General features: G+C 37.3%; 1 protein-coding gene across 8 annotated transcripts in view; it reads right to left on the bottom strand.

Moving 5' to 3' along the window:
• Positions 1 to 23,162, bottom strand: part of LOC145989681 (ral GTPase-activating protein subunit beta) — a 112,606-nt gene that overhangs the window by 24,385 nt on the left and 65,059 nt on the right. For 3 of the 8 annotated variants that reach the window (XM_083124895.1, XM_083124902.1, XM_083124898.1), the window contains 6 exons: positions 15,893 to 16,021; positions 10,254 to 10,394; positions 8,344 to 8,358; positions 4,535 to 4,761; positions 1,438 to 1,545; positions 276 to 471 (listed from right to left, as the gene is read on the bottom strand). In XM_083124895.1, the coding sequence (XP_082981021.1) occupies positions 276 to 471; positions 1,438 to 1,545; positions 4,535 to 4,761; positions 8,344 to 8,358; positions 10,254 to 10,394; positions 15,893 to 16,021 (816 nt within the window). The remainder of the gene's footprint in view (positions 1 to 275; positions 472 to 1,437; positions 1,546 to 4,534; positions 4,762 to 8,343; positions 8,359 to 10,253; positions 10,395 to 15,892; positions 16,022 to 23,162) is intronic. The other 5 variants (XM_083124896.1, XM_083124903.1, XM_083124899.1 and 2 more) reach the window with 4 other exon arrangements.

Here is a 23,162-nt window from a genome sequence, read left to right as displayed (position 1 = left end):
GTGCTTAGCACCACGCCATGAAGGCGTATAGGGGGTGTGGGGGTAACACTGAGGAAACAGGGACGATGGAAACTGTGAGACCATACGTCCTGTCACAAATAAATAATCAGCAATCTTGGATCTGACTCAGCACAATATGTGACTCATACAACAGGTTTCCTCTGTTGACTCAATTGGTGTAATGAAGCAAACAAGAAGTATAGAAAATGTCATCATCTATATGAAGGAGGAAAGTGGTCCTTATTTTAAATAGTGAATAATTTGTATAATTTTACCTTGATCATTTCCAAGTGGTTCCTCCAACAAAGCAAGCATCGTAGAGTTCTCTACCACAAAGTAGCGGAAATGCTCCACGGCTGCCTCTCTCGTGATTTCCCCTCCAGGCCACGAATTGCAATGTCGCAGCAAGGCAACCTCGTCCAGCAATGAGGATAGACTCTCTGCCCCACACGGAGAGGGGAAGTAGCCCACCTAGAGGGAAGGTAAATAGTAATTAACAAGTACATCAAAATTCATCACTTTATTATTCACTGCTGAAAACTAATACTTAATTAATATTCTCTTCGTCATTGATTTCTGATGTAACTTACTGAGAACTTACGTAAAAACTGTCATTCAACCAGAAAACAAACCTGGGTCTTTTGATATTGCCTCAATTTCCACACCTTAGATCTCTGTGCAAGTTTGTAGTTTATTTCAGGTATACTACAACCTCTCTTTATTTGAACATCCTCGGACATGAGATCACTACTCTCATCTCTCTGCATTTGAGGGAACTAATTCAACTGAACTAGCTATATGAAATAACTTATGGCCAAAGATATATGTGCAGTGGTGGCAATTGGGTTCCAAAACTGGGGGGAGGGGGGCAAGGACAGTTTAGTTTCAATTGATACACAAGGTTTAGCATAGTGAGTGCGGGAGAATAAGTGGCAAAAAAGTGGGGGACAGTTGCCCCCATGCCCCCTCATTGCCGTCACCGCATATATGGCATAATTATCCTTTTATTTCATAGAGATGACAGAGGGTGAATATTATGAATATGCCTATTCAGATAGAAATTTTTATTTTGTGTAATAAGTGCAAAGTTTCCACATCAAATTTGAGATTTTAGTTGACATATTAACATTAAAATTCAATTTGTTTTGTATTGAAATCTTGATTTCCTACTCACCACAAACATTCATCTCTAAGGTAAGTTTCAGACTGAAACAACAAATAACATACAACAGGAGGCAAGCATTGCATCTCGCTTACAAATAAATCTTATGCTTGTCGCATGTGTGTCACTCAAACTACGCTGTTTTGTAGTTTTCTTGGTCTGTTGGCCACACATGTGGAGTGAATTTCTTTTCTACATACTGTAGGGGCTCATGCTGTCTGTTGCATGTTGCTTGTCGCTTCAGTCTGAAAATTCCTAATAATAAACTCTCTCACCTGTTCCAAAATGACTGTGAGAAGAGCCTCGGCAGCATCCCTCACTCTCATGGACGCAGGCTTCAATTCCTTTTCCTCCTTCATTTTAATAGGCTCACCTGGTTTACCCTGAAAAAAGAAGAGGTGTTATTTTTGTTGGCCATGTAATTGTTTTCAGCATTAAGCTTAATTTCTTTCTAAACAATCAAATAATACTGGATTAAGTGTGTCATATAAATAGTATATACAATGGTGACAGAAAAGAGATTCCCAAAAATCTGTTCTAGCATCAAGGCTGTGCATGCAGTTCACAACTAACAGGAAAAAAATATTAGGAATGAGCTGATATCAATGCAATCTCTTGATTTCAGCCAATGCAAGTGGTATTGGTAAAAGTATTGGGTTATAATTAGGGACCGGATTTTCATGCAAATGTATATTTTTTTATTGCAACCAAAAAGTATGCACACTTCGTTCAATGTTCGAATCAAATCATTCCCTACCTTTTATAAATGCATATTTTAGTTGTTTTGTTAACAGGCATAATATTTTGGAAGATACTGCATATTTCCCTCATAAAACTATTTTATTTTACATTTTTCTAAATATTTGTGTGCAAATTTTAATCCTGGCGCCAACGTGACATTTTCCCATGGCTCAATGCTGTCATTTATTATACTGAACATTTAGAAACTGTTAGGGATATTGTTAGTACATTTGATCCCCATAGTGCAGAATCGATTCCGATTGCTCAAGAAGTATTAAAGCATGCAGACATAGAAGGTAATCTTTTCAGCTCATTTTTCTCATCTTCCATCGGGCATTACCTCTCTCAAAAAAAGAAGTTCTTCACTAAGTGATTTGCTGAACGTTTTCAAAACTACCATCTCTAAACTAAATTCGGTTTCTGGAAAAGTTGGAGAAACAGTGAAGGGAAAAGTGCACAGGATAGTTTCAAAAAACCCAGGGTATAAAAAATGAAAAAAATTTTAGCTGGTATACACAGTGGACCCTTAGCGACAAAGTCCTTATCAGTGGAGCAAATTGCTGCTTTTCAACATGCATCGGTAAGTTCCTGTGAGGCAGAAAGATGTTTCTCCAGCTACAAGGACATCTTACAAGACAAAAGAAGACGACTGACGCTGGAAAACCTACAACATCTCCTAATTGTAAACTGCAACAGAAGAGAATCTGAAGCCTTGGAAAATTGAACGTGAGCATCTCACATCCTCTTCCTAACTAGTAAAAGTTCCTCTACTGCATGCTTTGTAGTCCTTTTTCTTTTTGGAGTCTTTTCATTAAAATTACATGTACGTAATGTAATTTGAACGTTTTATTTGTTAGTTAAAAAGTTGTGTTGAATCAGTTTCTCCACTCTCAGTGAAAATGTTGTGTGCATAAGGTAATACATATTTTGCAATTTTTTTCTGCATAGATGCATGCATATTTCAAGTTTTTTAGTGCATAAAAATTTGGTTCCTAGTTATAATTTAATCGCTGATGCTGGTTGATGCCTTTCCAGGGTCTGTGTGTGTGTTGCAGAATCCAAAAAAATTACGTGGGACAATTTTGTGGAATGTAAAGATTTTGGAAACCATGTCAAACGCACAATTCTTACAATTTTTGCAATAACATCATGGTCAGGAATGGATTTTTGGGTTAGATTATTATCTCATGTTAAATTATACACATTTTAAAGCAAAACTCTGCTAGTTTGATATGATGTAGTTCTGATAAATATCCTCTACTGCTTTAAATAGTTTTAATGCCAAAGTATTGGCAATAGTGTCAGTGGGAATCAGTGTATTGGCTCAGCCCTAGTATATATACATACATAAAGAAACAAAAAACAAAGCAAAAATGAAATATCAAAGGCTGCTTCAGAGGCATGATATGAATGTCATGGTCATACAATGTTGTATGTTTCTTGTTGTAATATAATTAAGCCTTGCTTCCATATTAAAAACACTAAGTTGCTGACCAAGGCAGTTTATTAAGATAAAAAAAACTTAACGGGTAACGTTTCAACCCTGTATCAGGGTCTTCCTCAGACGAAGAACTAAACTAAAATGATGAAATATACTACACACAGAAAGATTACATATACATAGCAGGGTCACTAGCTACACAACAATAAATCAAGTTGACAGTCCTTATCTAGGAAGATTTCTACAAAGGAATTAAACATATCACCTCCTGACAGTTGTTGACCCATTAGTCAATTAATTATAAACTGCCTTGGTCAGCAACTTAGTGTTTTCCTATTTCTTGATGTGAAGTCACACCGAATGGGTTGGAGTCTGCCCCTTTATCCTGTGAAGCAGCTTCTTGAATATTTTTTAAGTAACACTTTCTTGAACATAACCACTGAATTCATGTTTGGGGAATGAAAGTTGTGGTAGAATATTAAACATGCAGAAGCAAAATACTGATGTTTTCTGCACAACTTGGTGGACCCTGCCGCTATCCACACTGCTTGGCTGGTTTCCAGTTCACATTGCTTCCCTGCATGCCACTAGGTTCACTGATGCAGTATGTCCACATGCTGAGTTTGCCACTAACACTGGGTTTTAGTTGCTTCAGTACTAGAAGCCAAATGTGATGTGCCTGTCTGCTGTCAATGTTTATCACATTTGATGGCATGTCGATAGTTTTCCTGTTTTAATCCACGTACATACAAAAAGCGTACCACACCGTGGTCATGCAGAGTAAGGTGTCATGCTTTGGGCTGTCTATGGGATGCATGCAGGTTCGAGTCTCCTGGGTGAAGTGGAACAACTTTTCTGCCGAGATTTTTGGCAGTGGATGGGACCGGTGGCAACCCACCATCGTGAGGAAATTTGGCAGCTATGAATGAGTAACATAATCTGGTCATGGAAACCTACAAAGTTGGATGATCTTCCACCTCAGCAGGTGGAAGTAAGGCTGGCAGTCTGTAGGAAGGTCTGCCCTCACTGGCTGTTACAACACGGGCTTTTTTTCTTATTACACACAAAATTACTTCCATTTTTCCATTTTTTTAAAAAAAATTAAATGTATTTTCAAAATTCCATAACTTCTCCATAGTTGAAGTGCAGACAAGTTCATGACAAAAAGCAACAGTAATTTGAAAAGTTACCTGTGACTTGGTTCCTGAAATTCCCAGTTCCACCACTTCGAGCACAGTAGTCAAGCAATCCTTATCTTGCAGAAGGTAAGGGTGGGTGACCAGCCACGTTGCAGCACACTGGAACGCAGCAACTATAGTGGAGTGCAGGTCCTTGGAGTGAGCCGGGGGTGGCCTCGAGCATTGGTACACAATGTAATCACACAGCCACTTCACAGCCCGCTTGCACTCAAGTGCATCTACCACAAACAAAAGTAATTTTTCAGTTTCTTCATACATGCATATCATTGTTAAAATTACAAATAATGACAATGTCACATGGGGATTGAAGGACATTTTTCTTAAGAGGGTAGTCACTGAAGTAGTAATAATGACAATATTATTACTGCTCATGTTAGTTGTTATATTCTTGGGGAGACTCTTTTACTCGTCATTACAGGGTATAAGGGGCGACCCTATCTAAATACATAAAAATGTCAACTTCTCTTCCACATAGTACGCGCCTGGACCTGCAGTCAGAATAATCCTGCGTAGAAATTGTGTTGTGTCGTCCATATGTGTTTGTACCTTCTTTCATCCAATCGTATCCTCATTCATCCCCACCCATGCAATCATCCAAAAGAAAAGCAATGCAAAATAAACTAAATCGATCCATGAATGAATCTTCAACTTGTTACACCAAACAAGCGAATAAACGACAAAACTTTCTGGCTTTATAAGATTTCAAATCATAAATAGACAACAATGCAGAATCATTCCCATAAATTATAATAATTTTACCCCACTTCAATCAAGGAATATTTTCTATGCTTAGGGGGAAATTCAGCCTGCAAAGTTCAAGGAATTTGCTGACTCTTTTCTGGAACCATTAATTCCTTTCAGTACGTGGTAGAAGTTCTTGGTTGACTTTTGAACATTACACTAACCTCCAAATGAAATAATTTTCCTCTTTTATTCTGCTGTAGTTCTAATAATTGATTTTTTTTAAATTTTATTGATTAACTTATCTTACCATAAAGTGACCTTGAAACAAGCTTTACAATGTTCTTTGAACTTCGGACGTATCATCATTCATTTAGTTATGACCATGTTAAGATTCCTACATTGTTGAATTTTTCAGCAAAAAATACCGTGCCATTGCTCTACCACTGAGCTACCGAGCCGGCCTAGTCTCGCCTGATTTTTAGCTATCGCTGTTTTACCTATCGCTGTTTTACCTGCGTACATCTACGAGTGCATCTCTTGTGTGTGCCTAATTTAAAGGAATCCTACATTGTTGTTTCCGACATTGTCTTAGCTAATAATGGATGCTAGCAACCCTGCCACATGCACCTGGAAGTTAGATTGATGATATCATTTGTTCTGTTGCATACATTTAGAATAGATTTGAAGTGCTTATAGCATTGAAACTAAGCACTTTTGAGGTTATGTTTGTGAGGAAAACTTGCTTCTCTTCATGACATCAACCACCACCAAGTGTTTGATGAAGCTGAGGAATAGATTCTCTTCGGCTATTGACCAGGTGAGTTCTGGAAGGATTTCCAAGCTTTCGAGAGCAAACATCACTCTCATCTTCAAGGTAGATTGATAGCCCAAGAGAAACTATTCATAATTCGTCTCCAAGAAAGCCAAGACTTAGTCTGTTGAAGCTGTTTTCTCCATCCATATATTATATATATTGCTTTTCTACACAATCAAATCAATGAATTCAATTCCTTGGAGGGGAGGGGCCTATGTATCATCACTAGAATGTGTAACTATCTCTCTCTGTGGAAACAAACACTATGAATTTATGTCAATGAAAATGCATAGGAGGATTATCTAACAGTGGCAAAGAGATTTTTTAAAAAATATGTAATGGTGTGTAGTCATGGACACTTCTGGGTTGTAATGATTCCATTGAAAGTTAATGGGATTCAGAGGTGCCCATCCCCCCCTCCTGAGGCCTATGATGCACTCCCCCCAAAACTGGAAGAACATCCCCCATTTTTGCCAAATTATTTGCTCAAATTATGTTCTTCAGACAAAATTTGCGGAACAATGTAACACAGACATATTTAAGCAATACGTGTTCACTTTAGGTAGACAATTACATGTATATTGTATATTACTTGACATTGATTGAAATAACATTTTACACAAATGATAATAATTTCTGACGTTGTTGCAGCAAGCTTATTGGTAATTTCCTCAATTGACTCCACTTTTAAAATATCAGCCTCACAGGATGGAATTAAGGTAGACATTAACCACTCATCAGTCCTCCTCCATGGCCGTGCAGTCTAAGGCACCTTGCTTTGGACGGTATGGGTTTGATCCCAGATTCAGTCTCTGGGAATTTTCAGCCTGTGTATAGGGCCGGTGGCAACCCACCATCGTGAGGAAATTGGGGAGCTACAAGTGAGTAGCGTAATCCGGTCTCAAAAATCTCCTATAACAGCTGGGAGTTCAACATGCTGACCCCACGTCACCCCATTACTGGTTGAAGAACTCCACACCTCTAGGTAGGATTGTGGAGGGAGACTGGCAGTCGGGAGATAGGCCAAGGCCCTTCAAGGGCTGTCGCACCATGGATTATTATTATTATTATTAACCACTCATCAGCCATACAAGAATGTACTCAGTTTTTAATGGCTCTAATTACACTCATTGTGCGTTCTGCAGAGCAATCTGTCAACTTATTTTATATAATACCTGCTGGCGATGAATGGTATTACATGTGTACTCCACACAGATGTATTTGAATTGTCTTGTAAGACTATCTGGAATGAATGGTCCCCTTTCAATTTGCATAGTCAATAAAAGTAAGCTTTAGACAACGAAAACTGACAGTATTTTACAATTATCCAGTCATAGAACACAACAAGCGAAGAGTAGCGGCGATTGGGTTCCAAAACTAGGGGAACAAACTGGGGGGGGGGGGGGTTACTTTCCATTAGTACATTACGTTTAGCATAGTGCAGGGGCCAAAGTGGCAAAAGTGGAGTGGACAATTCCCCATGCCCTCTCCCCCCTCCCTCCCAATCTCCACCACTGCAAGCGAAACAAATGGTGCCTGAAATCATCCAACACTAAGACTGAAGTCTGCAGTGTCCAAAAAACACCACACAGTGTTTACTACTGGCCGAAATGGCAACAATCAAAAGGTGCATGACATTCGAAATCTTTCATTGCAAGATAAAAAAAGCACAGTTCACTCATGTTTCCTAGCTTTAACATTCTGTCTGCTTGACTATGCGAACAGCACACCCACCCACCCCCCACCAACTATTCCAAACTGATTCTAAAGGCATAAGCGGTGGTGCTTCATTTCAACCCCATCGCCGCAATCAGCCACAGGTAGGTAGAGAAACTGTCTGTACATAATAACCGTAACTAAAAACCAATAACAAGTCAATCAAATGAAACGATCCCCCCATTTTTGTGTGAAGATATGTAGAAGTGGGAGCTAAACTATAAAATTTTGTCCCCCAAAAAATTTCCATGACGCACCTGTGGGCACCCCTAATGGGATTGTTACAACCCATAAGTGTCCATGACTGTACAAACAAAAAAAAATTGCCAGGGAGTATCATTTTGTAGTGACCATGGTCCGGAGTTGAACCTTACCCAGCATGTCAGAATGAAGTACACAGCACTGGTTACAAGTCCAATATAATTGAACATGATACTTATTGGAATCAGTTGAAATTTAATGTCAGTATATCCATCTAAAGGAAAAAAGACATTCATTTCAAAAATTTCTTACGGTTCACCAAAGTATTAGTAACTGGGCCAAATGTGAATAACCAATTAAGCACCTGTACTTCTGTAGTACTTGCCTGTCAATTTCCTTGCTGCATGTGGAAGATACCAGAAAACACTGTTAGAATCACACTACTATAATCTATAAACCCTTATATAATGTATCTAAAATAATACTTTTGTTTAAACATATTTCTGTTCAAATGTATTACAGAAAATGGAAAAGCTCTTAGTATAATCACCATTATAGTTTATTTTCTATGATTTCTTTTTGTGGATGTTTCAACATATTCATGTAACTTCTTCAGCCATGTTGGTTCTCTAATATCACTTAATACTGCCACAGTTTGCTTCCTTACATAGCATTTTTGTCCAAATTGCAGTTCAACCAATGTGATTTGATTGTTTTCAAGTAGAATTTTCTATTACTTCATTAATTAGTCCTTAATTCATCTTAGTGAAATTGAAAAATTTTTGTAATTCATTTTACAAAACATTAAAAAAGTGCATCAAATTGAGCTGTATAATATACATGGTACTACTACTTTTACTTCATTAGTTGACTGTACACACGACTGAGAAAGACATCTGTGTATGTCAAATTGTCTACAAGTACTTATTTTGTTTATTGAATTGTTGAAAAGGATTCATTACATCTTATGAAAAAAAATAATAAACCCCAAATCTGTGTTACTTGTAAAATATATTATTTTAATTCAGTTTCAATGTCTCACTGCCACATTCATGAAAAGCTGTTTCACTTGGGCAAACTCTATTGAATCACTGACAGAACCCTCTATGATTAGTATCACTAAATTCTTAACTAAACGCACGGCCATGAAATTAGGTTGATGGCAGTTCATGCTATTACCACATCCAAGCACAACCCCATGTGTTTGGATGTTTAAGAGAATAAGAGATCTCGTTGTAGAGTTGGTCTTTGTAATCCACGTGATACAAACTGACTTTTTTTCTCTCGAAAGGTCAGGGATATGACAACTGTATGCCCTGGAGAGGGGTCGGTCTGATGCTCAATGCAGCCCAGTTGATGTTGCCACACAGTGTGCGGGTACCAGCAACTTTTGTCCTGCTCTTGCTTTGCTTTTCCCACATGTGGCACCAGCGCATTTCTGCTCAGCCACCTATTTTCATGGCCATGCGTTAGAATGGGTCCACATCATCTGCACCCAGAGTTTCCTATAAAACTGACCCCAACCGATGGAATATGGAAAAGAACTCAACTTTTCTCCAACTCTAATAGCTGCATTACCAATGATCACATCCTTAATCTGGTAAACTTGCAGGTACAATGCTTGCTTCTGTACGAACCATCTTTTCTCAACACCTGCTAACACTGTCCACTGCCACTAAAATTTGAAATTTGAACATTTCAAGTGTCTAATGAGGTCCACACATGCCTCCTTTTCTTAAAACATTTCCATTCTACAATGATACACACGATTCTCAATGTAGGTATGTCCCACTTGAGAACATAATATTTTAACAACCCCTCCAACTAACTAACTCTCTAGTCTTCTTAAACCTGAAGGTTTATGGATGCAGCAACACAAGCCTTCCATCTGTCCCTATCCTGGGCAAGATCAATCCGTTCTTTTCCATCCTTACCGATTTCCTTTAGATCCATCTCAACATTATCTTTCTACTGGTCTCTTACCATCAGTTTTCCAACAAGAATCCTGTAAACTCTTCTTTTCTCGCCCATTCATGCCACATGGCCTGCCTATCTAAGTCTCCTTGATTTCATTATTCTAATATACCTGGACAGGTATACAAATTGTTCAGTTCTAAATTATGTAACCTCCTCCACTCACCTGTCTCCTCATCGCTCATTAACAATCCCTTTATTTAAAAAAAATAATAATAATAATTGTAGTGCACATGTCCACAAGAAACGTGGATTTTATGTTATCCTTTATTTTTACGTAAGAAGTAAATAAATAACTTTTTTCACATATGCATACACTACCTGTTTCTCTTATATGAGTCCTTGCGAGGCCCCCTAGAAGCTCTAAAGCAGCAAGGGAAACATTGAGGTCAGTCTTCCAAGAGGAGATCAGACGGTGACATACTAAGTACGTGGCACGCACAAACAGAGCATGAGCAGAATCTGTAAAACAACAATACTAAATTAGTTAAAAGAACACTTTGCAACACTTCAGAACTTCTCAAGCATGTCTCCATCGATCATCAATATGAATCTCTTGCTTCTGAAAAGTGTTTCAGCATTAGTTCAAATGTTATATCTCGGTTGCATTTATTATTAATGACCGGTTTAGGGTTCACTTGTTTTAAAATTAGCAACTAAATGTTAAATCACCTCTAATGCATTGCTTCATTAGTGATTATCTATGCATTGAAATTTTAAAGAGAAAATGCTATGTAAATTTGATATGTTAAAACTAAAACATTTTGCCAGTGATATTAAGTATATGCAAGTCTCCAACTACTAGTATTGTAAAATTTGTTAAATATTTTAATTTTTAAAGATTTGAATGCAGTTTTATAAACATACTGAGAAAGAGAGGGAATTGAAAGTATTATATCTAGTTAGCTAATAAGTAGTGTTTGTTCCTTTCATATTTGTACGTAATTGTAAACACAACCTAAAAGCTCTATGTATCCTTAAATATGTAGAAGTTCAAGTTGATGTTAATATTTAATATGATTAATGTCAAAGCCAGTTGGAAAAGTTGAAAACTTAGTTGCCAAAGATACTTTTCCACTTTGTTACAGATTAAAAATTATAAAAAAATAAAATTAATAGCAATTGCAGTTTATTACAACTCCCCAGCAGTTACTAAACCACTTTGTCGCTACAACTGTGTCAAATTTCCCTCTTTTTACATTAAAAAAAATGAGCAAATACAATTCCGCTGTCAAAAAATATGAATATTTGATAATTTATTTTTTTAAACCCCTGCTTAATTGTATTTATTCAGTGTTTTTATTTGTGTGCATATTTCAAAAGATAAAGATACAATAAAGTCCAGGCTCAATTTACGACTGAGAAAATACATCAAACGTTGAGTAAGAAATTAGTGAAATGCTTTGGGAACCACTCTGTACGTTGAAAGAATTTGCCAGAAGTTCTGAGTCTACTTCACACAAGTGGAGACTTGAAAAATTTACATAGGTAGAAAACTAAAAACTCTAGTCACATTTTGTGACTTGAGACTGCTAATTTGAAAAATTGATTGTACATATTTTTTTTTTTTTTATATTTTTTGAAAATTTCAAGTTATTTAGTATTCTGTGTAGGCAGATGGTTAGTGCTCTTGCCTTCGAGGTAAGTGGTCCTGGGTTTCATTCTTGGTGGGAGCTCCCTATTAGCCTCACTGTGCATAAATTGTACTTACAGCAAAACTCAAATCCGATGGGAACCCTAACATTTCGGTCCTGACCCAGCATTGTGATGACAATTGGGGAGCTACTTGAAAAGAAGTAGTCTCGAAAACCAGAAAACAAGGGCACTTTCGTCATCCATAAAATAAAGTAATGTTTGAAAAATTTCTTCCATTTGTCATTTTAAAAAGCAATTTAAATATAACCACATTTAACACAGGCAAACTCTTAGCTACAGTTCTGTAACTAATTATACATCTCTGACAAACTATGCACTAGGGCATTAACGATATTAAGTTCAGATCACACTGCTCTTAATGCAATCTAACTATTGCATGTACTATTAACGAACTTTTAAAATCTCTAAAGTCCTCATATCCAAAGATGAAATGTAGGAAGTTGCCAATTTGCGGACCATTCATCGAGGCACTTGTGCTCCACAAACCTGCTACTGAGTGCCCACAAGTGAAAGGACCATAAGTGTGACAGGTGGCAACCCTGCTTCAGTCCATAGGCCTCCTCCCATTCCCTCTCCCCCCCAGCTGAGGGCTTGCATTTCATATTTCATTTTCAACCCTGAACATGAGGACTTCAGGTGAAGAATGTCTCAATAGACAGGAACAGTAAAATCCACGCTTAAATTTAGCCTACCTCTCCTCGTCAATCCACATGGTTTTTGACCTGATGATCATGTTCAAAACCAAGTTATAAAGCAACTTTTGTTTCTATCATTACTGTCTTTGTGTTTTACAAGGAACTGAACATTACTTTTCAACAAAGTAAAAAAAAAAAAAGAAGTAAATTGCTTCCCTGTGCTTTGCAACATGCCATGAACGCATGTAGGGGGTGTGGAGTTAGGACCCCACACTTTCTTCATCACGGCCGAAAGTGTGGGTGATGTGATCAGCACCATGCCCCTGACTGCCTTTACCCCCCAGAGATTCCTCCAGGTACCCACTTTATACGATGCTGGATGGGCACCGGGGCTGCTTGAACAGGTGGAAAAATCCCAGTTCTCCCATGCCAGGGATCAAACCTGGGCCTCTTGCATGGTAGTCAGACGACCTAACAACTTTCCAACACATGAGGTTATCTGTAGTATTTTTTACATGCTTTTAGAGAAACCTAGAGATCAGGTATTCTTGTAAGTCTACCCAACAATTGCCATTTGGGTTCAAGTATATATGCCATGCATATAGTCTGATAAATTATGTTGTTCAGCAAAAACATATACTCATTTACATTTTGTTTCAAATATCTTCAGCCGGGCCCCATGGCAGAGTGGTTAGCATATTGTGCTACAATGCCAGGGGTCCCACGTTCGAATCCCAGCCTGGACATGGATGTTTGTGAGTGCCCATTCATCAATTTCATCATGTGCTCACTCATCCCCATCTTTGCAAATTAGCCAAAAGTGGCAAAAGAAGCCAAGTAAAATCAAATCAATCAATCAAATATCTTCAGATCAAGTAAATTTGTACACAGCAAAATTTTCATGACAAACAAAATTGTGAACTTTCATCTTAAGATAACTGTATATGATATTTTGCAGTATATAGAGTATATAATTTTCATTATCACAGTAATGTTTGCTGTAATTTTACAGGGTACAAGCTCAAAGTGTGATTTTTTCACTTTTGTTATACCTTCTTTAGGTAGTGTGTAGCATCTTACAGTTTTCAGTACCGTAGTGTACCTTCGTAGCCTGCAAGCGTCATTGAAATTGTTAATGTGGCCTACACTGTCTGAGGGGTTGAAGATGCCTCGTGCAGGGTGCACTTTTAATCTTTCTGAAGAGGCTTTTTATACCATTTTTATTTTAACTTTCAGATAGGGATTTTTGATAATGGGATTTTTCCTCATGTAACATGAAGGGTGTAAAATGACCATACATGCCAAAACACCCCCAAAATTTTAATTAATTCATTCTTTCACTCAAACTGATTAAAGGTCAATAAACAGCTTCATTTCAAACAACCTTTGTAGGAGAGTGTCCACATTTTCGAAATGTTGCCCCCCTCCTCCCCCTTCCCACGATGTTGGGTCATCATTGAAATTTTGGAGACTCCACCAGGAATTGAACCTTAACTATTTTGCTATGTGAGAGCCCATAAAATAAATTTTACTGTTCCTTCAAATAAAGACATCCTTGACGTTAAATAAAATCCATTTTATCTAAATTCTCAGTGTACTAATGCAGCATAAACCACTGAATTCTAAATCCTATAGCTAATGTATATATGTACCTACTTACAAAGAACACGCTCTATGTAATATATTTAAACTTACAAAAATCAGCATTGTTTTTAGAAACAAGTCACTTTCGATGTTCAGTTAAAATTATGATTATTTACAGGACATAAATCATTAGTGTAAGTCAAACAAATACATGTATCTGTTATATCCCCAAATTACCAACACAGAAAGTTAAGAACCAAAAACCCACTTCCACAATAAAACATGCTGAATGAAATACACACAGAACAGAGCATGCAATTTAATACAGAAAGTAGTGACACTAAAGACCATATTCGCCAACTTCTATGTTTCGGGGGTGGCCACACTGCATCTCGTGAGCCATTTGTGATTGTTTGACAAATAATGTACATTTCATAGAAATATGTTGGTGTAACTTCTTTTTACAACACAATATGAAACAAATTTTAAAAAAGTTGTAATCTCTTGTATTTGTTCTCTCAAGATTTGACCAAATTTTTATTAAGACAATTATTATTAACATGTTCATTTTAGGCCAAATATTTTTATTTCTAGCTGCCCAATTTAATGTGAATGAAATGCAAATCTGCATTTTACTTGTAATAATTTCTGTAGCTCATTACCATATAAAATATTGTCAATATATTCATGATGGATGCGGTAAACGTGGTTTTACTATTGTGTACAAGAAATTTGTGTTTCAACGTTGCTAATTTGGAGAGACGCCATATCCTCAGTGAATGAAGTTAGTGAGCCTTTGAAATTAATCGAAATTAGCAGCACAGAAAAAAAAAAAACAGAAATTTCCATACACAATGCTCAATATGGTTTACACCTTTCAAAACATTTCATGTACACATATAAATTTGAACAAATAACAGTTAATATCATAAGAATGAATAAATGTTATTACCATGGACGAGATAGTTATTCTATCAGTATTGATAATTTACATAATGGTAAAATCTCAATAACTTTATTGGACACATATTTCTGTAAATAGTCTTATTTTATGAATAAATTCTCTCGGGCTATCAACCTGGCCAATTTTACTTTGGCCTGGTCAATAGGAAAGCTTTAAGACTTATTTCAGCCTTATTTTAGTGCAAAATTCTACAATTTTGTTCTTTTTCCGAATGTAATATTATAATGCACATATCCTGGTTTTGCAGTGTATGTTAAATTGATTGAGTTGTTGTTTAAGTCCACTTTATGCACAGTAAGGCTAATCGGGACTGGACTTACAGCTTAAAGTGGGATCCGAATCACTGTGTGTCTCCACTGGGTATCAAACCCGGGACCCCTTGATTACAAGGCAATTACGCCACCACTGCACCATCGGGGAGGCCCCAAGTGTATGTTAAACTATGCAGTATCTTCTTCTAAAGAACCACTATTGAAAATTACCTCGTTACAAACAAAACATTTGCAATTTTATGCCAGATGAGTAGAATATAAGTTATTTTGTACGTACAGAAATATCTTGAGAAAATATGCACATTTACATTTCATTAACATGTGAGCTGTTTCGGATAAAACCGACATTGCAATAATATTTATGTATCTCAATAAAAATATGGTCAAATCTCATAGAAGATAACACAAGAGCTTAAAACATTATTCAATTTTTATGTTTAGTTCAATGTTATATTGGTATTTTTTCAGTTGTAATGCCGATGTATAACCTGAAAAATATCGGTTCAAACTTAATCACCAATTAATAATCAGTCCTAGTTTTGGCTAATTTTCATATTGGTCCAGCCATAATTATTGCATAACTTATGTACTTTTTAATAACAAAATTTATATTAAAAGTATGTGTGCATACGTAACTTTCATCTATCATATGTGGCTCTAGTGTTGAGATATTAAGTTTGGCCACCCCTGTGCTATGTATTCAAATCTATTCCCAGTTTGTAGCAGTCTAGCAAATAGCACTAGTTAGTTTGTTTCCTAGTCTACACAGAAACATGATGCAGCAAGGCCTGAAACTCGGAGAATATGAAATAAATTCTGATCACTGTTCTGGGCAACAATGGAATTTACTTTTAATTAATCCGCACGGGTAGTCATAACACATGTTACCAAAGGCTGCTTCCCCATCTTGGATATCCAGGAGGTCATCCGAAAGGCTACGGTAATCGCCAACGCTCTGTGAACTGAGTGAGTCTGAGGCTGGAGAAAGAGGTACATCAAGCATAAGAACTCAAATAAAATATTATTTTTCTTTTTGCAAACACAAATAAGACATATGTATATTCGCATGCAAGTTCCGACTAACAAAACAAACTGGACATGCTATGGAGAATACCGTACACAAAACAATTGAAAAGTAAATAAATAAATATATAAACATGCTTTATGTATGTATAAGTGCTGAGGAATTTATCTACATCGATTTTGCACACAAGCAAACACTCTCTTTCTTTTTTAAAATTCAACGGTGGGAATTTCTACACTAAACTGATGTAAAAGGTACATCTAAATAACTATTCCCCCCCCCCCCATAGAAATTTTCAGCAAGGCCTTTGCTTAGTCCAGGTATTCAAGTGTGTAAAACGTCTGCCAATAACAGGGACTTATTAGACTGATGTTTTTGGAGAGGCCAGATGAATACGGATCTACCATATTTGCCAACGTTTCAGATGCACCGGTGTACAAGACACGCCCTTTTTTTTCGCATGCATTTTTTTTTAGGAAAACGCTTCATCAGTGAATTTACATAAATTAGCATGTAGGTCTACTTTCAGCAAATAACTAATTTAACTAGGAAAGAATGCATTTTAATCTTCTTCATCACCCACCGCAAGATAGAAATCATCTAACTCAGAACAGATAAAACTACCAGAAATGAAGGTAATGAAAAACTGAGTATTGGCATAATAAATGCACAATGTTTTTCAGACATTTTTTTCAAAGGTAAAAAAGTGCATTTTATACGCTGGCAAATACGGTATATTATATACCTAACATAATATTGGGTCATTCTTTGTCCATTCCACCAGGCCCTCCAGGTCATATCCTTGGTTGAAGTTTGGTTCATTCATATCTGGAAGGTTTGTACACAAAATATTGGGTTCCCCAGAGAAGTAGTTTCACAGTTATAGCCTGTGGAAAAAGATGGTGTGGACCAAAAAATATGAACCACATCTGAGCAATGAGCCATGAAGGATTTGATAACTGTGGAACTATTTATCACAGTCCAATATGTTCATACACATAACTAACCTCCAACCACGGTAAAAAAAAAAAGAACATTGTGTCAAAACAGTCACAGGTTGTTTACATTGGTAAAGTTTAGGACAAAACTGCACATTATGCACAGATAAATACAGTATCTTGGTGAAGAACGTTGCCATTCTATTAAAATGTTATGATTATAAATGTTGTGATGCTCCGTTGAAATGTACAATTCATATACCTTCCTTTTGTAAGATAACTGCCTAAATATGAATTTTATTTTTCAAACCAGAACCCTTTATAGGCATATTATTATCATCTGATGTTTCGAGGATATTTTCCACAACCTAGTGGTTCTATTTTGACCTATTCTTAACACTACATTTTGTGAGAGCACTTTTTCTGGTCTCCAAGTGAACAAATTTATTTTTGCCAATGGTGGGGATCCAACCTATGATTTTACTACAAAACCCGTTACAATACCCAACAACTCCCTCCTTTTATGTGAGTGTTTCACAAGGTAAGGTGGTGAAAATTGTGTTTGTGATCTTACGTGCACTGCTAATACTGTGAAGGAGGAAGGAAACTATTTGAGACATTAGGGACACCCTGTGCGTTTATTTACGTGATTCAACACATGATTATTACAGCGTTAACACCACAAAAATTACTGAAATTAACAATCACGAATTGCAATTACATTTTCCTTCACTTTAGGTTTCTCTTAGAGCAAACATTCATGAGAAAAATACATTCCCATACTTCACAGCACGACCCCATCATTGCTGCAACGGGGACAGGTGGCATCTGAATCAGAGTGGCTACAAACAAGCAGAAATGAAATTCCCTGACTTTTCCAGGTTTTCCAGGACAAAATTTACATTTTTCCATGACAATTACAAACTAAACTAAATCGATGTTTTTGCAAATAGAAATAATAACCTCATACAGATCCACGTATGGTTTTGTTAAGTACCAATATTATCTTCTATGAAATTGACTCAATTTCTCTATTCTCTATGATTTGAATTCAAACTGCAAAATAGTGAATTTGGAAAATTATTACAATTTACAAGCTAGGGAAGGATTACGGAATTTTGTCATACGCAGTAAGTTTAAAGTAAAATACTTGATTATTTTTAAAGTTGCGACTAAATGAGATAAGAGTGAAGATTGATCTATTAAGAAATACAATTTCTAATTTATCAGTCTCCTTATACATTCTCGGTATTATATGTTGAAATTTCCACTGAGGTTTGGAACCCTCTGCTTGCAAGAACCATGAGTGCGGACTCATTTCTCAATGCATTCGCGTTCAGTTGGTGTTTTAAGTCCACTTTATGCACAGTAAGGCTAATCGGGACTGGACCTACAGTTTAAAGTGGGATCCGAACCACTTGTGCTTCCACCGGGTATCGAACCCGGGACCCCTTCATTACAAGGCAATGACGCTACTACTGCGCCATGGGGGAGGCCCATTTCTCAATGCATGAAGCTCTCTTCTCTGTAAAGCAAACAACTTAACTCTTGCATATAAGTGAAACAACTGAATCGAACAAAATAAAGTGTCATATTTCCTTAGATTATCAATGGGATTTCTGCTTCAGTACAGTATATCCAAGTGAAGTACTGTGAAACTGACAACATGCAGTTATACCTTTAATGCTGCCGAAAAGGGTATGTAGGTATTATAAATTTAACGCAAGGAATTTATAGAATTGCATTGTATAGGTACCTGATTTAGCTAAACATACATTAAAACAGGAACACTCTAATAATAAAAGCTTCTGAAAGTTCATATACGACGGGCATCCTGAAAAAAGCTCCAATGGTACGCAGCACTAGTGGTCGGAGAGCGACACACACACATGCAGGCAGGAAGAAGTGGCATGTAGCTGTAATCTGGTACAGTTGCAATGCAGCCGTTTTAGGACAGTTCTAGGTTAAAGATTGCAGCTGTCATACAGTCTCCCACCGAGCCTAGCCTACAATGCACACTCAGAATTTGGCACAGAGCCACAGGCAATTGTGTGAGGTGTGAGTGATAGTATGGTCAGACGATGGTGCAGACAATTCACGGAAGGCCAATCGAATGTGCACAACCCCATACAGCTGAGTACCCACGGGCCCTTTGCATCACTTCAGGTGAGAGATCTTGGACCACTCCCTGTACAGCACTGGCCTTGAATGTACTGACTTTCATCTCTTTGTTTAACTGAAGAGGTTTCAGGCAGGGAAAGGATTTGACAGCTACACTGCGGTAGAGATAGTTCCAGTCTTTGCTGTCAGACACATACACCATGGGCATACAAAATTTAGTGCCTTGCTACGACAAATGCCAGAATAATGGTGGTGATTATGCTGAAAATTAGGTTAAGACTCACTGTTACTAATGCAATAAATTACGTACAACTGATATTCATGTTTTATTTATGCCTAATCGGTAGGGACCTTGATATTTTTTTTTTTTCAAATTGGTGTATTTTCTTATTTTTTATTTTTTACTATACGGTGTTATTTTTCTCAAAATTCACATTTTCATTTTAGCGCATTTTCTGGCAAATATCTGAAATTATTCCCTCATGGTGTTTTTAAACTACTGCTTCAAATTGTAAGTCACATGGCTTACGCCTCTTCGTGAGAGTTTGGTATCTTGAAAGTTCTTTTGGGAAAGTTATTTTCCATAACCCTTTTTTTAAATTTAAGGTAAGGATTTTAGATAATGGAATTTTCCCCGTATATACTGAAGGGTGCATAATGACCATAAGTGGCAACGCAAATTAAAATCAATCAATCTCACGTGACAGATACCGATATATTATGGCACCAAAAATTGGCATTATCTTTTTTTGACTTGTCAGTATTACGTTTCCCAAAATTCGCGTTTTTGTTTTAGAACATTTATCTGCCAAATATACCGAAACTTAATACTCCATTGTGCTTTTAAACGATTATTTTAAATTCTAGATCACATGGTCTAGGTATTTTCGTGACAGTTTGATATGTTGGAACAGATTTTTGAGGAAGTAAAAGTAAAGTGCTCCCCTGAACTTTTCCATGAAGGTGCATAAGGGTGTGGAGTTAGGGCCCCACACTTTCATGATCACGGCTAAAGGTGGGGGTGATGTGATCAGCACCACGCTCCTAGCTACCTTGATCCCTCAAAGTTTCCTCAAGGTACCAGCTTCATATGATGCTGGGTGGGTGCCAGAGCAGTTTGAATAGGTGGAAAACATCCCGGTTCTCCCCCGTAGGGGATCGACCCCGGGTCTCTTGCATAGTAGTCAGACGCCCTAACGACTGAGTTCCATTATTACTCGCTCGACAAATGCCGATGGTGCGCACTTAGCTTGGTAATTCAAAACATATGTCGTGCGACAAATACGAAAATGTGGCTCTCGTGTGATGGTAAATATGCACTCGATCTCCTGTTAGAACCCTGCCACTTTGCTCTGTGATGCAAATGGTTTTGATAAAGTTGAAAAAATCGTGGGAAATACATGATTTAATGTGCCTGTCGAAAATATTCCATGTACGTATAACTCTATAGTTTACTCTTGAGTAAAATGTTGGAAAACTTGCATGTTCTATGTACACAAACATGGCCTAAAAAAGACAAGAATGTTGGATTTCATGGAATTTTTCGTTGTTTTAGGTCATTTCTTTTAAAAAAATCGCTAAAAACGCCAACAATTCACATTTTATGCCAAATTTGCATTATTTCGATATTTAGAAAGGGCGAAAAATGTGTCCAGACATCACTGCACATTCCTAAACATAACTTCGCAGCAATTACCATTTTTCACGGTTTTGGCGTTTGCGAAAAATCAATCGGAAATTACTTTCTGGGCACCCCTCGTATAAATCAGTAGATGGAAAGTGAACATTTAGCAGGGCTGGCAGAAATTAGTATTTTATTTCATTATATTGGACATTAACCTTACTCGGTGAGAGATTAATGACCATCTCTCACGAGTTTAATCAGACAGGACAGAGAATGGTGTTAATTTCACTGCAATACTAGTGTTGCAGTAAATTTGAGGTTGGGAGCATGCACTTGGCAATTTTTATAACGTTCACCAATGCAGATTTATGTTTCACTTTTTCGTGATAGTATTCAATATAGCCTATATCCAGTTTTGTTGGATTCTTCTTGATATCTAAGAATAGTGCAATGTGATTGTAAACGTATGTTAACTTGTGTGAAACCAGTAATACGTCAGGATGATGAAGGAAAACCTTTGTAAACACTGCTACATTAAATAAGGTGAAGTGAGCCAGAAGAGTAATAAAATTCCAGCAGCAAATTTTTAGTCTAAAGCTCTTCTTGTTTATGCATACGATTTTTGTTGGATGTTGTAGTCCAAAGACATCGAACAAAAATCATAAAGAGTCCCATGCATGCAATTTTTGTTACATGTTGTAGTGAGATACTTTGTCGGGTGGCGATATTCGATAAAATTCGTATGTATCAATGGAACCTATTTGTTTCCATGTTCCTTCAGTTTGCCCAACAAAATGCCTTACTACGACGTCCGACAACTACCGGACTGCGCCACCCACTCCCATCCCCTCCATCTGTTGACAGTTCTGTCTCCTTACTACTCCCATACGGACAAGAAAAAATTATAATTCAATGCATTTTCCACGTAATATTTAGAGGCTTAACCTTTACTCCCCCGATGATATTATAGCTATGGTATCATCAGAGTAAGGTCGTTCTGGCCCGATGAAACCATATGGTATCATGGTGCTGATTACGAAATGAATGTGCTTTTTGGACCCTCATACTCTTCTGTTTGGGTTGAAACTCTGACACAGGTCTAGAGCAAGCCTGGGTAAATTCATATTGATGACCAACCTCCCCCCCCCCCTCTCCGCAAGATATCCATGACACATTTCCGAATAGTTTCACATTTTGGCTCATTATTCAACTTGTATGGCACCCAGGAACATGAAACAAGTTTATATCTCTTTGGAATCGTCCATTCTTTGAAGAGAATACTAAGGTTTTCGCCGTCTCCCGAAAATAGCGAGAGAAGAGGGGGGGCAAACTCCAGATTTTTGTTCGTTTTTTTCATTGAAAATCGGTGGTCACGCCCCCAAACCCCCCTTCCTCGGTTCGGCGATCTTAATTGTACACGGTTGTATGCTATGATGTTCTAGCTGAAAAATAAAACTTATCCGAAGTAGATTACTCCCATAGTGCCCGAGTTATAACAATTTTCCTCCATAAATGCTAATTACCTATTTTTCGTAAAAAAAAAAAAAAGAAATCACATTTTGGCTTATTATTCAACTTGTATGACACCCAAGAACATGAAACATGTCTCATTCTCTTGAGAAATGTCCATTCTTTAAAAAGAATACTAAAGTTCGCGCCTTCTTCCCAAATAGCGGGAGAAGAGGGGGCAAACTCCAGATTTTTATGTTTTTTTCATTGAAATTCGGGGGTCGCGCCCCCCAAACCCCCTTTCTCGGTTCGGCGATCTGAATTGTGCACGGTTGCATGCGCTGATGTTGTAGCTGCAAAACAAAACTTATCCGAAGTAGATTTCTCCCATAGTGCCCGAGTTAGAACAATTTTCCTCCAAAAATGCAAATTACCTATTTTTCGTTAAAAAATCACACTTTGGCTTATTATTCAACTTGTATGGCACGCAACAACATGAAATATGTTTCATTCTCTTGAGAAATGTCCATTCTTTAAAAAGAATATTAAAGTTCGCGCCTTCTTCCCAAATAGCGGGAGAATTGGGGGCAAACTCCAGATTTTTATGTTTTTTTCATTGAAATTCGGGGGTCGTGCCCCCAAACCCCCTTCCTCTGTTCGGCGATATGAATTGTGCACGGTTGCATGCTATGATGTTTTAGCTGCAAAACAAAACTTATCCGAAGTAGATTGCTCCCATAGTGCCAGAGTTATAACAATTTTCGTCAAAGAGTGTTTGAAGTCAATGAAGACGATATTCCCCGACATTTCCCTGACTTTTTTTGACACCTCAAATTCCCTGACTTTTCCCGGTTTTCCAGGTTTTCCAGGTCTGTCGCCACCCTGTGAATTTAAGCAGTAAGATACAACAGAGTGGTACTGTAGTCAGAATATGCATGGGGGAGGGGGGAGTTTATTAGGTGT

The sequence above is a fragment of the Lepisma saccharinum genome, chromosome 7, assembly GCF_977018435.1.
Source record: "Lepisma saccharinum chromosome 7, izLepSacc3.1, whole genome shotgun sequence".
In the NCBI taxonomy this organism is placed as follows: domain Eukaryota; kingdom Metazoa; phylum Arthropoda; class Insecta; order Zygentoma; family Lepismatidae; genus Lepisma; species Lepisma saccharinum.
The sequence above is the reverse complement of the archived record's forward strand: the minus strand, read 5'-3'. Positions and strand labels throughout refer to the sequence as shown.